Source organism: Octopus bimaculoides, chromosome 7, assembly GCF_001194135.2.
Source record: "Octopus bimaculoides isolate UCB-OBI-ISO-001 chromosome 7, ASM119413v2, whole genome shotgun sequence".
Taxonomy (NCBI): domain Eukaryota; kingdom Metazoa; phylum Mollusca; class Cephalopoda; order Octopoda; family Octopodidae; genus Octopus; species Octopus bimaculoides.
The window spans coordinates 94,752,084-94,765,417 of record NC_068987.1 but is presented as its reverse complement, the minus strand read 5'-3'; the positions used below and the strand labels follow the sequence as shown (position 1 = coordinate 94,765,417).

The window sequence follows — 13,334 nt, the reverse complement described above, 5'->3', positions numbered from 1 at the left end:
AGAGAGAGAGAGATAGAGAGAGTAAAGAGATGACAAAAGTACAATGGGGAGATAATCAGACAACGAGGAAAGGAAATGATGTGAAATTAATAAAAGCGAAAATGAAAGAAAAATGGGGAAGAAAAGAAATAAAAATAAGATTATTAGAAAAAATAACAAATGTATAACTAGCATGCATAAAATAGAGGTGTGTGTGTGTGTGTGTGTGTGTGTATACATATATATGCGCGTGCACACACACACATATATTGAGAGAGACAGACAGGGAGAGAGAGACACGTACACACATCAGTAGTCATATATATGTAGGAAAAGGAAAAGATACCTTTCATAAGACAGCAGTTAAGAAGTTTATATTCAAAATACTGACAGATTATACATACATATATGTACACACACACACACACATATACACATTTATATATATGTGTATGTATGTATACATATGTGTACATATATGTATGTGCATATTACATATATGTATGCGTGTATGTATATATATATATATATATATATACATACATACATGGTTATATATGTACACACACAGACACATATAAACAAACATGTGTACACACACACACATGCACACACACACACACACACACACACACACACACACAGAGGAGAAATTTCAGGTGTGGAAGCAAGATCTAGAATCAAAAGGCCTTAGAGTCAATCTGGCAAAAACCAAAGTAGGATGGCAGAGAAAGCACAAATCCCTTCAGGAAGATGGCTCTACTCGATCTGTCAAAAAGATGTAGGTAGAGAGACTCCATAAAGTGTACCCAGTATAAGCTATGGACACATAAGATGTGCAGCAATATCAAAGGAAGGCTAACTGAGAAGATAGTTTTTGTATGCGGCAGATGCACAGGGGCAATGAACACTGAAAATGTGCAGAAAACAGCTTCTGTCACATGCCAAGGGAAAAACTAGAAGCAGTTGATAGCTTCTGTTACCTAGGTGACCAAGTCAGTAGCGGGGGTGGATGCTCCAAGAGCATAGCTGCTAGTATAGGAATAGCCTGGGAAAGGTTCAGAGAGCACCTACCTCTGCTAGTAACGAAGGGCCTCTTGCTCAACGAAAGGTAGACTGTATGATGCATGTGTGCAGACAGCCATGCTACGTGACAGTGAAACATGGGCTGTGACTGCTGAAGACATGCGTAGGCTTGAAAGAAATGAAGCTAGTATGCACCACTTGATGTGTAATGTCAGTGTGCATACAGGACAGAGTGTAAGCACCCTGAGAGAAAAGTTGGACAGAAGAAGCATCAGATGTGGTGTGCAAGAGAGATGACTGCGTTGGTATGGTCATGTGATGCATATGGATGAGGACAGCTATGTGAAGAAATGTCACACCCTAACAGTGGAGGGAACTTGTGGAAGAGGTAGACCCAGGAATACCTGGGATGAAGTGGTGAAACATGACCTTCGAATGCTGGGCTTCACAGAGGCAATGACAAGCGACCGAAACCTTTGGAAATATGCTGTGCTTGAGAAGACCTGGCAAGCCAAGAGAGATCTTAGCCATGGACTATGCCAGTGTCACATTTCCAGCCCGTTTAAGAGTACCATTCAATCATCGGGCAATATGCTGTGCTTGGGAAAACCTGTTGAGTCAAGTAAAATCATTGTCATTGCCGATGCCAGTACTGCATGACTGGCACTCATGTCGATGGCACGTAAAAAGCACCATTTGAGCATGTTAAGAAATACATGTTTTTCTATTGCTCACAGTTGAAGCTCGCTTCTATCATTAAGACATTCTGTGATGAAGTATCATTCTTCTCTCATTTCTTTGTTTTAGACAAATATATTTTTAAACACTCCTTATGCCTTCTTCTGGAAGGACTACGCTACCCTAATGATGGAAACAGTTCAAAAAGGAAGGAAAACGTATTTTGTCTGAAATTCAGTAGAACAATCTCTCACAACATCAAAATTATAAGATTATTTTACACTACATGTATATATGTGTATTAGTAATATGTATGTGTGTGTGCATGCATGTGCACACACACACACACTCACTCCTATGTGCAATTACTGTAGTAGATGAAGCTATGGCTATGACCACCAGCATGGTAGTCTGGTTAAGAAGTTTGCTTCCCCACAAAGATGTTGTGGATTCAGTTCCATAGTTCATTTTACGTCAGCATGGATAAAGCAGATGTAGTGGGGGACAAAATGAGAATATGTTTTATGTGAGGAGATAAATTGTGATAAAGCAAGATACATGTGATTTAGTCCATGCAATAGAATAAATCTTGTGTATGGAACCCTCTCAAGACCTTCATATATTATCATCATCAGTATCGTAATGATTTTGAACTTGGGTACAAGGTCACTCACTTTGCAATCGTCTGTTTCTCCAACAGTTCTTGAGCAGTGACGTGGGACGGATGAATGATAAACCTAACCTTGGCAGTTTTTTTATGATAACACAAACAGGATATACAAATTTACCATATACCAAGCATGCTACTACTCCTTTAGACCAGATATTACTTTACCATTTCAGTACAGAGAAATGATATGAAAGGATGCGAAGATCTTCCCAAGAAATGTTGCTGACAGATGTGAGATGAAATACAGTCTGAGTCGAAACTGAAAGTTATTGACTGACTTAACCCTTTTGTTACCCTATTTCTGTTGAGATGCTCTCTGTTTCTTTTAGTTACTTTAAATATAACAAACAATTTAATAAAATAACTTATTTATCATTAAGCTGGTGTTAGAAACATTAATTGTGACTAAGGTTTGGTGGAAGATTTTAATTCAAAACTTATGAAAATAAGACATTTGTACTCAGGGCCAGAGCTGGTTTCAACCGTATCAAAAGGATTAATTCCCAAGACTTCTACATTCTGTGTCACAATATTTCTGTTCATCACAGAAAACATCAATAATTAAAACTCAGGAACTAAATTTTGCATGAAACATCGAGATGCAATTTCTGAGTTAGAACAGACTCATACATATCTCAAATTTCATAGTAGAAAAGGGGCAAATATTTGGCTCTGTTGGGGGTAGAAATGATGAGGATGGTAGCAATGATGATGATGTTTATCATGAATAAGATAAGAGAAAAGAAACACATGTAAGGGAGAATTGTTTTGTGCTAACCTTTCATTGAAGGCATGTCTGGTAGCATAGGTCTGCACACTGTTATTCTCTATAAGGAACTTCATTTTCTCAAAAAACGATGCGGTTGTACTGGTCGACTGCTTTCTCAAAAGTATATCTAATGGGTCTGGTGATGTTTTGCAGTTTGAGTCTCCTTTACAAACTCTACTATCACAGCAATCTGGATCCTGGCAGTCGCGTAAGCCATCTGCAAAATTATGATACAAAAAATTTATATATGTATACGCACACACACACACACACACACACACACACACACGCACTATGGAAAATAATGCCAATGATGATAATTATATCTATGTGTTTGCTCATACATAACATATATATGTGTGTGTATATGTGTTTAAGTATGGATATGCAAGCGTATCTGTGTAAATAAACATATATTTTTATGTATGTGTGAATATGTGTGTGTATATATTTATATATATGCATATATATATGTGTGTGTGTATATAGAAATATATATTTTGTATGTGTACATGCGTATCTATATGTATATATGATTTTTCATTCAGTTTGATTTTATTTTCCTTTTGTAAGAGTTCAAATTCTCCAGACAGAGAATCAAACACTTCAAAGTTGAGAGATGTATATATGTATATATACAAATATATGTGAGTAAGAATGTGTATGTACATACGTGCTTCGCTATCTGTATGTGCAAGTCAAAGTGGTAGGTTTACTCACTTTCCTCTGTGTATGTAAGTGGATATGTATATATACCCACACATGTAAGAGGGTAAATAAATATAAGTGCATGAGAGTATATGTTGATCGATGTATGTATATATGCAGTCGTATGTATGTATATATATATATATATATACATATGTATGTATATATAGTTGGCTAAAAAGAGGTATATATATACATGTATATACATACCTATCCACCTGTTTAGCAAGATCTCATCAAAGAAGGATCTAACATTGCGGTGATAGTGTGGAGGTACCCCATCTTGCTGAAAACAAAACTCCTCATCTTCAAAGTCTTCTCTAATGCTTGGCATGACAGACTGATGCAGCAAGATCAAGTAAACGGGACCAGACAAAGTAGCGTCAAGAAAGAATGGTCCAATTAATCCTCTTGATGATAAGCCACACCACATTGTAACTCGTGTTAAATTAACATGGAGTTCCACCATAACATACGGATTCTCAGGTCCCCAGTAGGTGCAATTGTGGCAATTAATTGGACCATTTAATTTGAATGTGGCCTCATCACTCCACACAATCTTCGTTGGTAAGTGTGCATCTTCTACACATCGTGCCAAGTACCACTGGCAATATTGCACTCTTCGGTCTGGATCATCATCATTAATAGCATGGATTAATCTTGGAAAGTAACTTTTCCATTGACAATGCTTCAAAATGCGTTGGACAGACGATTTTGAAATACCTACCTCACGACTCTTGTCGCATAGATTTTCTTGAACTTTGTGATACGTTTTCAGTACTCCTTCTTGCTTTGTAGGGGTTGTCAATGTTTGTGGTCTTCTGAAAAGCTTCTCGTGAACATTCTGAACAGTTCCATCAGCTTCAAACTTATCTCTAATTTGGGTGATGGTAAGTCACATCGGTGGATCTGTTTGAAACTCCCTCCTAAACTGTCTTTGTACTTCAACTGCGTTTTCACACATTCAGTAGCATTTTAGAATAAATTTCCTTTGTTCAAACTTATTCTATTTGTCATCATTTATTCCACTGGGTTTCATCCAGGAAGGTAAAAACATCAATTGAGTTATCAGTGTGTATACATGTTTTTGGGACACCCTGTATATATATATGTGTGTGTGTGTGTGTGTGTGTGTATGCATATATGGAATTATATATATTTATACACTCTTACACACATATTTACATATTTTCATCTACACATTTACATATCCACATCTAAAAAGTAAACGGGAAATCATTGCTCACCTTTATCATTGTCAACACGATCCTCACAAGCCGTTTCAATGGCAATGTCACAAGCTTTTCCTTTCCATCCTTTGTTACAGCTGCACTTCCAGCCTTCCAGATATTTTTGGCAGTCCCCATTTTCATTACATTCACCAGGGCAACCATCTTGAAAATATAATGAAGACAATATACATATATTCTGATATTTATATTTATGGGTGTTCAATACAGCCTGAAACTATATAAGTAGATATTTGGTAAATTTTTCACTATGTTGTTGGAAGCATAATATTTTCAGTATAAGTAAAAGACATACATGAGTAAATTGTGCATTACTTCACAGGTAAGATATCTTTATAAATCAAAGGTAAAAAATAAAACAAATGGAAATCGTCAATATATATAATATATATACATATATATCTTTATATATATCTTTATATATATATATATATATATATATATATATATATATATATATATATATATAAAGATATATAGGTAGCTAGATAGATAGACAGATAAATAGATAGATACATGCACATACACACAAGTAGTGAGAGAGGGCGATATTGCATATAATCATATATATATTAATATAAACAATATATATGCAAATACATACGCCTGTATGTATGCATGTGTGTGTGTATGTAAGTCTCTCTTGCTGTTCCTCTGCTACCTTCCCCAGGGCCTACTCTGACCCTTTGTCACCACCATATTTATTTTTCTTTCCCACCCCGTCTTCTAGTATGTGAGTAGGGTTGTAGACTCTCTTACAACAAGAATCCTATTGTGTTCTGGCCCCTTCTCTTGCAGCCCATAGCATAAAGTTTCCAACCTCTCTATGGTAGCCCCACTCCATTGATGGGTATCTTAACCTTGTAAGCTGCATGCCAACCTCACTAGTGCTGGTGCCACAACAACAAGCACCCAATACTCTCTGTAAAGTGGTTGGTATTAGAAAGGAGATCCAGCCACAGAAACCATGCTGGAGCAGACGCTGGGGCATGGTACAGTCTGTATGTCCTGTCATAGTCTTTCAAACCAATCAACCCATGCTTGTTCAGAGTGATGATGATGATATATATTTCTATATAAAAGGGAGCACTCAACATATGTTCTTTCATTGTATGCTCTATGTAGCAGCAGGAGGAGGAGGAGGCAGGATGTTGACATCAGTTAATTGACATTCATTCTCAGTGACAATTATCTCATAGAGGGATAACCATTTTGAAAGAGTCAGGCTACAGGGTTTGCCTTAAATATCCTGCCATTGTTCATGAACCAGCTTGGCTTAGGATGGTATTTCTAGATTATCAGTAGATCAGTTTTCCTGTTGATGGATACTGCAGGCTTGTGGAGTTTGTACAGCCTCTCACACATACAGAGTTGGCAGTTAGAAACTGCAGGTTGGTAGTGAAAGGCTCTGTCAAGGATACTCCATGCAATGTTGGTTCCATGGTTCCACAGTCTCTAGATTAAGCAGGACAGTGACATTGTGATTTTCCAATAGCTACACCTATGAACAGGAAAAAACTATCTGTCTATATCTATGATGAGAAGTGGACAGACAGAGACAAACAGAGATAGACAGAGTATAATTTAGAAGCAGCAAGGAATATATAAATCTCTTTTATGAAGCATCTCATATGTTAATGTAATCAAAGATAATGATATACTGGGTTAAAAACATCTTGGACAGAAACAAGACCAAAACAGCCTGCTGCAGGACTTGAAGGTCACATCTTACCATATTGTCAGTATTTGGAATACGATAACCAAATCTCAGATTTTCAAACACCCAAATTAGGTGTTTTAGGGATAGAGTAGATGTCTGGTTCAGGTGCTATGGGTGGCTGTTTGCTTTTTTTCCTGCTCAAGATGATTTTTTTTACCCAGTGTACTATGAGTTGATAACTCTAAGAGACTAAGCAAAAGAAGATATTACTGGAGACATGATCAGCTCTTCGAAGCCGTTGCTTGCGTAATAAGCAAAGGAAAAGCAATGGTAAATGTGACGGCACTACAACCAGAATATAGCCTCTGTCAAGGAGGGAGAAGAACCAATGAAAAACTCAGAGAACTGAGTGTTGGAAGTTGATCTGGAGAAAAAACTCAAGTTTTTAAGCACATGTTGTTATCCAGACCTTACTGAGAATCAGATATCATCTTTGTTTCCAGAGTAACAGACAAGCTACTCCTACTGGAGTTAACTGTTCCTGAGGAGGAGGAGATGGGGGGGGGGGGGCTGCACAGAAGAAAAGGAGCAAGTACCAAGAAGAAGATGGAGATGACAAGGTTTTTGCCTGTAAAGTGGCAGTGAATGGTTTGAAGATCATACTCCAGGTAAGGCTATGGAACTCTGGGTATTTCAATAGCTCCTGGAAGAAAAGCCATCAAGAACGACATAGAGGTAACCAGTGGGGGCCAAGAGAATATCACTTGGACACAAGCTATAAACTAAGATGGGTCCCATGGGTGAGGGTGTATATAATAAAAGATGAGAGAACCAGCATCTCCAGCATCCAACACTGTCAATGTATCCAAGCTTTACATTTATAAGTTGAAATAGCCATGTTTGAGATGCTTGATTAGAAGAGGTTTATGCATTCAAATTCAAGATATTTGATAAAAGGAGAAAAGAGATTTATTTTCATCTCTTGTGATAAGTCTAAATTGTATTTTTAAATGGAAACAAATCTTGTTTCTTATTTGTAAAAGTAAAACAACTAATTTAGAAGCTTTAGAATTTAGACCCATGATTGTAGAATGGCATCATGACCATTGACTATATAGTAGATGTTGAATATATCTACTTCGTGTGTGTGTACACAATCATGCATATATAGATATATATCCATACACACACACACACACAATATATATATATATATATATATATATATATATATATATATATATATATATATATATATATATATATATATATCTGGGCGTTGAAAATATTGGTTGTTTTTTTTTTATTTGTTAAAACGGATGTCAGATGTATGCTTAAGAGGAATTTAAGCAGTTGAATGAGAACAAGATACTTGGATAGTCAGAATAATGACTATATATAAATAGTATCAGAATGAAATGGTAACTGAAGGGTTGTGAGTTACTGTTGCTCTTCTTTTAAAGCATTAAAAAAATGTTAAGACATGCTATCAAATATCTAAACCTTTCTATATTTATACATACATATTAAACTTGACTTTATTTTCTGTTTACATGAGATATACAAAGCCATATCAAATAGGGGGTGGGGGAGAGATGTAAAAAAAGAGACGGCTCCATAAACCATCATGCAACATCCTGTTTTCTGTGCTGTCATGGGTTGGACAGTTTAACAAGATTCAGTGAGCTGCAGTAGTGCTGTATTGAGCTATAACGAGCTGCAATGTCAGTTTTTGGCATGGTGCCATTCCTAATGCCAACCACTTTGCAGTGTGCACGGTATGATTTTTCATAGAACTAGCACTAGTGAGGTTTTCTGAGCATGACAGAAAAAGAACAAGAAACTCTCCCTTGACTGAGCAAGAGAGATTATATGAGATTGAGAAGATACATGGCTACAGCCTTGTAATAAAAGGGTGGCAATAGCTGCGATATACAAGCATTTTTGCAGAAGACAAAGAAAACTGGTTGTGTCAAGTGCTTGATGCTGGAAAAAAGAACAAACAAAACAGGGACAAAACTATTGATAAGGTTGAAAGATGCAATGAAAATTTTAGGAAAATAAAAATAAGAAATAAGTGGAAATTTTACCGGTGAGTGTGTTAAATTTTAAGGCACAATAAGAAAATGACTCTCCCCAGACACAACAGAAAATAGGGACAAATGACTTTAAAATGATAATGATAACTATGTAGTGACTTCCACATCAAGTTCCCATTTTATTTACATAGCTAATCAGCCACCTCTCTTTACTCTACCTCCATTTCAGATATTCACTGACTCATTATTGATGCCTTTCTTGTATTGCCATATATCTCATTATACATATGAGTCTATTTTGCATTTTTCTTTTATTCAATCTTACCTTTGATTAATGGTTTTATATATGCATAACTCACATACGCACACACACGTGTGGCTACTTGGTTAAGACGTTTGCTTTGCAGACTCTAGAGTTCAGATTCATTTCCACTGTACATCATCTTGGGCATTTGTATTCTGTTGTAACCCCAACCTTATTTGAGATTTGGGATCATATTAAGATGTAGGTAATCTTTTGTAAGAGTAAAAGTGGAATTTTGTCATAATATTTGTTAGTTGCTGTGAGTTACAAAACCTGATGAATAGATTCGTATGTTCCAGTTACAGCCATGACATTCTTGCCATCAATTTAGTTTACTGCTTCATACAGTGTAGGTCTGCTTATTTCCAAGGCTGCTCACTTGGAAGAGTGGATGACAATGTTATAAGTAAGGAGATAACAATTCACAGGGATGGGGTTTGAAACGTTTAAGACCAACAATCTTGGAAATATCTACCTTAATCTCTGAGCACGTCTAAAGTGTGAGGTAGGTGGACACTATTTATGGAACGTCTCTACAAAGTAATCTATCTATCTATACATATATACATATACATATATATGTATAAACATATGTATATATATATGTACATACATATATATATACATACACATGCATATATATGTATACATATATATACACATACATATATATACATATATATACACATATATATATACATCAATGAGTATATTTACAAAATGGCTGACTGCAAGAGATACATGTAGACAGCAAATGAACAGCTTAATACAAACTAGACACAGTAATTTAGAAAAAAAAAAAAACGGTAATATGACTCACCTAAAGTGCAATGTTTCCCATTCCATCCAGTTTTGCAGATGCAAGTTCCATTGTTGCAGAAGCCATGACTATCACAGCGAGGATCACAAGCCAACATGTCACAGAGGGGTCCAGTCCAGCCATTGTGACAAACACACTCTTTATTCTCACAGTAACCATGGAAACAGTCCAAAAGACAGACTTCTGTTTTTGTAAGAAGGAATAGATAAAGTCAGGTAAATGGCAACAATAATTATTACTGGATGAACTTAATTAGAATCCAGAACTTTATTAGAAGTGTTATAATATACAAACTGAATGGACAACTGCATATTAACTTCAAACAAATTTTCTGACTTTCGATAACAACAACAACAATCCTTTCTACTCTAGGCACAAGGCTTGAAATTTTGGGGTAGGGAGATAGTCGATTACATTGACCCCAGTACATAACTGGTACTTACTTTATTGACCCCCGAAAGGATGAAAAGCAAAGTCAAACTCTGTTGAATTTCAACTCTGAACATAAAGATGGATGCAATACCAGTAAGCCTTTTGTCAAGCATGCTAACCCGGCAAGCTAATGATTCTGCTAGCTCACCACCTTGATAATAATAATAATAATAATAATGATAATAATAATAATAATAATAATGATAATAATAATAATAGTTATTATTATTATTATTATTTCTACTCTAAGCACAAGGCCTTGAAAATTTTTTGGGGTGGTGGGAGCTAGTCGACTATATTGACCACAATGCGTAACTAATACTTATTTCACTAACACCAAAAGGATAAAAGGTAAAGTTGATCTCGGTGGAATTTGAACTCAGAACATGCAGACAGACGAAGTGTCACAAAGCATTTCATCCGGTGTGCTAACGATTCTGCTAGCTCACTGCTTTGAGTAATAATTTCAAATGATGAGCGAAGGCCCAGGAGTTTGGTAGGGGAGTGCAGTATCAGTTGATTGCATCAACCTCAGTACTTTGACTGGTCTTTTACTTTATCCTGAAAATATTAAAGGTGAAGTTCACCTTGATGGGATCTGAACTCAGAATCTACAGAGCAGTAGGAAACACTTTCTGTCTGGTGTGTTAATGATTCTGCCAGCTGATAATAATTGGATTGTTTCAAGTATGGGCATTAAAGAGGAGGGGAAATAGCTAGACAATGGCAACCCAATATGGAGGAGAAACACAAACAACTAAAAGATAATTTCAAAAACATGAAGATAAAATAACTAAAAAAGTTTCTCAGATTTCTAGCTTTTGTTTTGATGTTGCAATACTAATTCTTGATTAGTATTGTTTTACCAATGTCACTAATGCCATACATATAGGCACAAACAGTTGACTGCTCACTTTTTTCTTCAACCATCAATCTAATTAGTGCCGCAGTTGGCTGGCTCAGTTGGTCTAGAGTCGATGCTGTGTTTAGAGTCAATGCTGTCAACTCTTCTTCAGCAAAAAGTTTAGACTATCTAACAGGCACTGTGGTTAACCATCTTTGCTAATACTTACATGTCAGCTGATAGGGTACCATCCTAGGGTACTGGTTCAACCACATATGTGCTTTCACACTACATCTACACTGCGGATCTAATTCTATTTGTTATCAAAACTCATTATGATCAATCAACCAAAGATCCTTCTGTCACAATCCAGATCTAGAAACTACTGAACAACAAATTACACCTTGAGACAAACAGAGTTGCTGCTGATGTTGAGAGTTAGGAAAGAAAAATGTGAAGTTATAACTGACAAAATTGCATTTCATCTATTTCTCCTTCTTAAAACAATTCATCTTCTTTGGGTGAAGTATGTGTTCTTTTTGCTAAAACGGTGGTTGTTACTTTGTGTCTCTGTTCTTTTTATTCATCATTTATACATTTGTCATACAAAAAAACAACAATAATACATAAACAATTTCAAATTAAACCTTTTAAATCTTGAATTGAAAAGAAATATCATAATTACAATAGATTTGCAAGGGTTTGAAGGCAAATATTATCATACATTGATACACACACACACACACAAAAGGGCAAGTTGTGTTAGAGACAGACAGACAGAAAAATAGATAGAGAGAGAAAGAGAGAGAGAGATGCTGGTAATAAAACTGAACAAAAAGAGAAGTCTGTTTCACTTCTTAGAAGAGACACAATACATGTGTGTGTGTGTGTGTGTGTGTGTGTGTGTGTGTGTGTGAGTGTGTGTGTGTGTGTGTTGTTATTGTTGTTAAGGTAAAAAAATAGTTCTTCACGATTAATGTTCAACGTAAACAGCTCTTTCACATATTTTTTCTTTCTCCAGAAGTCAGGTGTCTAAAACATATGACTTGTGTCTTGCTCACAGCATAAACATTTGCCGTTTCATTATTTCCATTAATATTTTTGCTAAAAGTTTCCCAAGATTTAACTGTTTCAAAACAAACTGATAGGCTTTCAGACAAAAACATACACACACCTATACACACAAATATGTAGGCCATAACTGTGCTGGCTGTGAAAGGGCTCTGTGGCCAAAATGTTAAAATCTCCAGAGTCAGCTCAATCTAATTAGCTTTAAACAGATATTAATTATGGAGATCACTGAAGAATTTATGACAAACACTGAGTTGTGTCTTTTACGATTACTCAATGTGTTTGGGACTCATAACTGTTTGTTGTGTACACAGTCATACAAGCACACATCTTGTGGCTTGGAAAGGTTTATTTTCTAAATGAAAGAAAACATCATTTACCCTTACATATAAGCAACCTGATAAGAGAGAGAGAGAGAGAGAGAATGTGTGGGTGTGAAAGGGTGAGAAAGAAAGAGAGGAGGGAAGCAGTGATGACAGAGTAAGAGAAAAAAAGAGAGTGCGAGAGTGAGTAAAAAAGAGAGCCAAATGGTTTATAGCTATTTATGTAAGTCTATGTAGAGAGGAGATAAGTAGAAATAGACAGTTAAGACAGATAAATGTGTGTGTGAATGTATATATATATATTACAAACATAAATACATAATTATTTGCACACATATCTTATACTATAATATATATGCATGTTATTTGTGCATATGCTGCATATTGTACACAGACATCAAGCCATCAAAACAAGCACAATAAAGGAAGAACAAAAAAAAAAAAAAAATCGAGCATAGAAATATACAATGTACAGTTTTATTAAATACACACACACACACAGACACACACACAGACACACACAGACACACACACACAAATATATAATACACCATTGAAATAATAAAATAGACAAATATCTGAAATGATGCACCAAATCATAATCAACATACAAAAGGAAATAAAAACTTATGGAAATAAAGAAATAAAAGCAAAAAAAGTTGATAATCAAAATAAATAAACATGCGGCAGTTGTTGTTGTTGTTGTTATATAGTTGGTGTTTAATATTAATCATTTAATTCTATTTTCAATGAAATATTTT

The 13,334-nt window shown here is 35.6% G+C and overlaps 1 protein-coding gene across 12 annotated transcripts in view; it reads right to left on the bottom strand.

Annotated features, from left to right (window-relative positions):
- LOC106883309 (teneurin-m) overlaps positions 1–13,334 on the bottom strand; it is a 487,309-nt gene that overhangs the window by 153,929 nt on the left and 320,046 nt on the right. For all 12 annotated transcript variants that reach the window (XM_052969805.1, XM_052969800.1, XM_052969804.1 and 9 more), the window contains 3 exons: positions 9,904–10,086; positions 5,078–5,224; positions 3,132–3,339 (listed from right to left, as the gene is read on the bottom strand). In XM_052969805.1, coding sequence (XP_052825765.1) covers positions 3,132–3,339; positions 5,078–5,224; positions 9,904–10,086 — 538 coding nt within the window. The remainder of the gene's footprint in view (positions 1–3,131; positions 3,340–5,077; positions 5,225–9,903; positions 10,087–13,334) is intronic.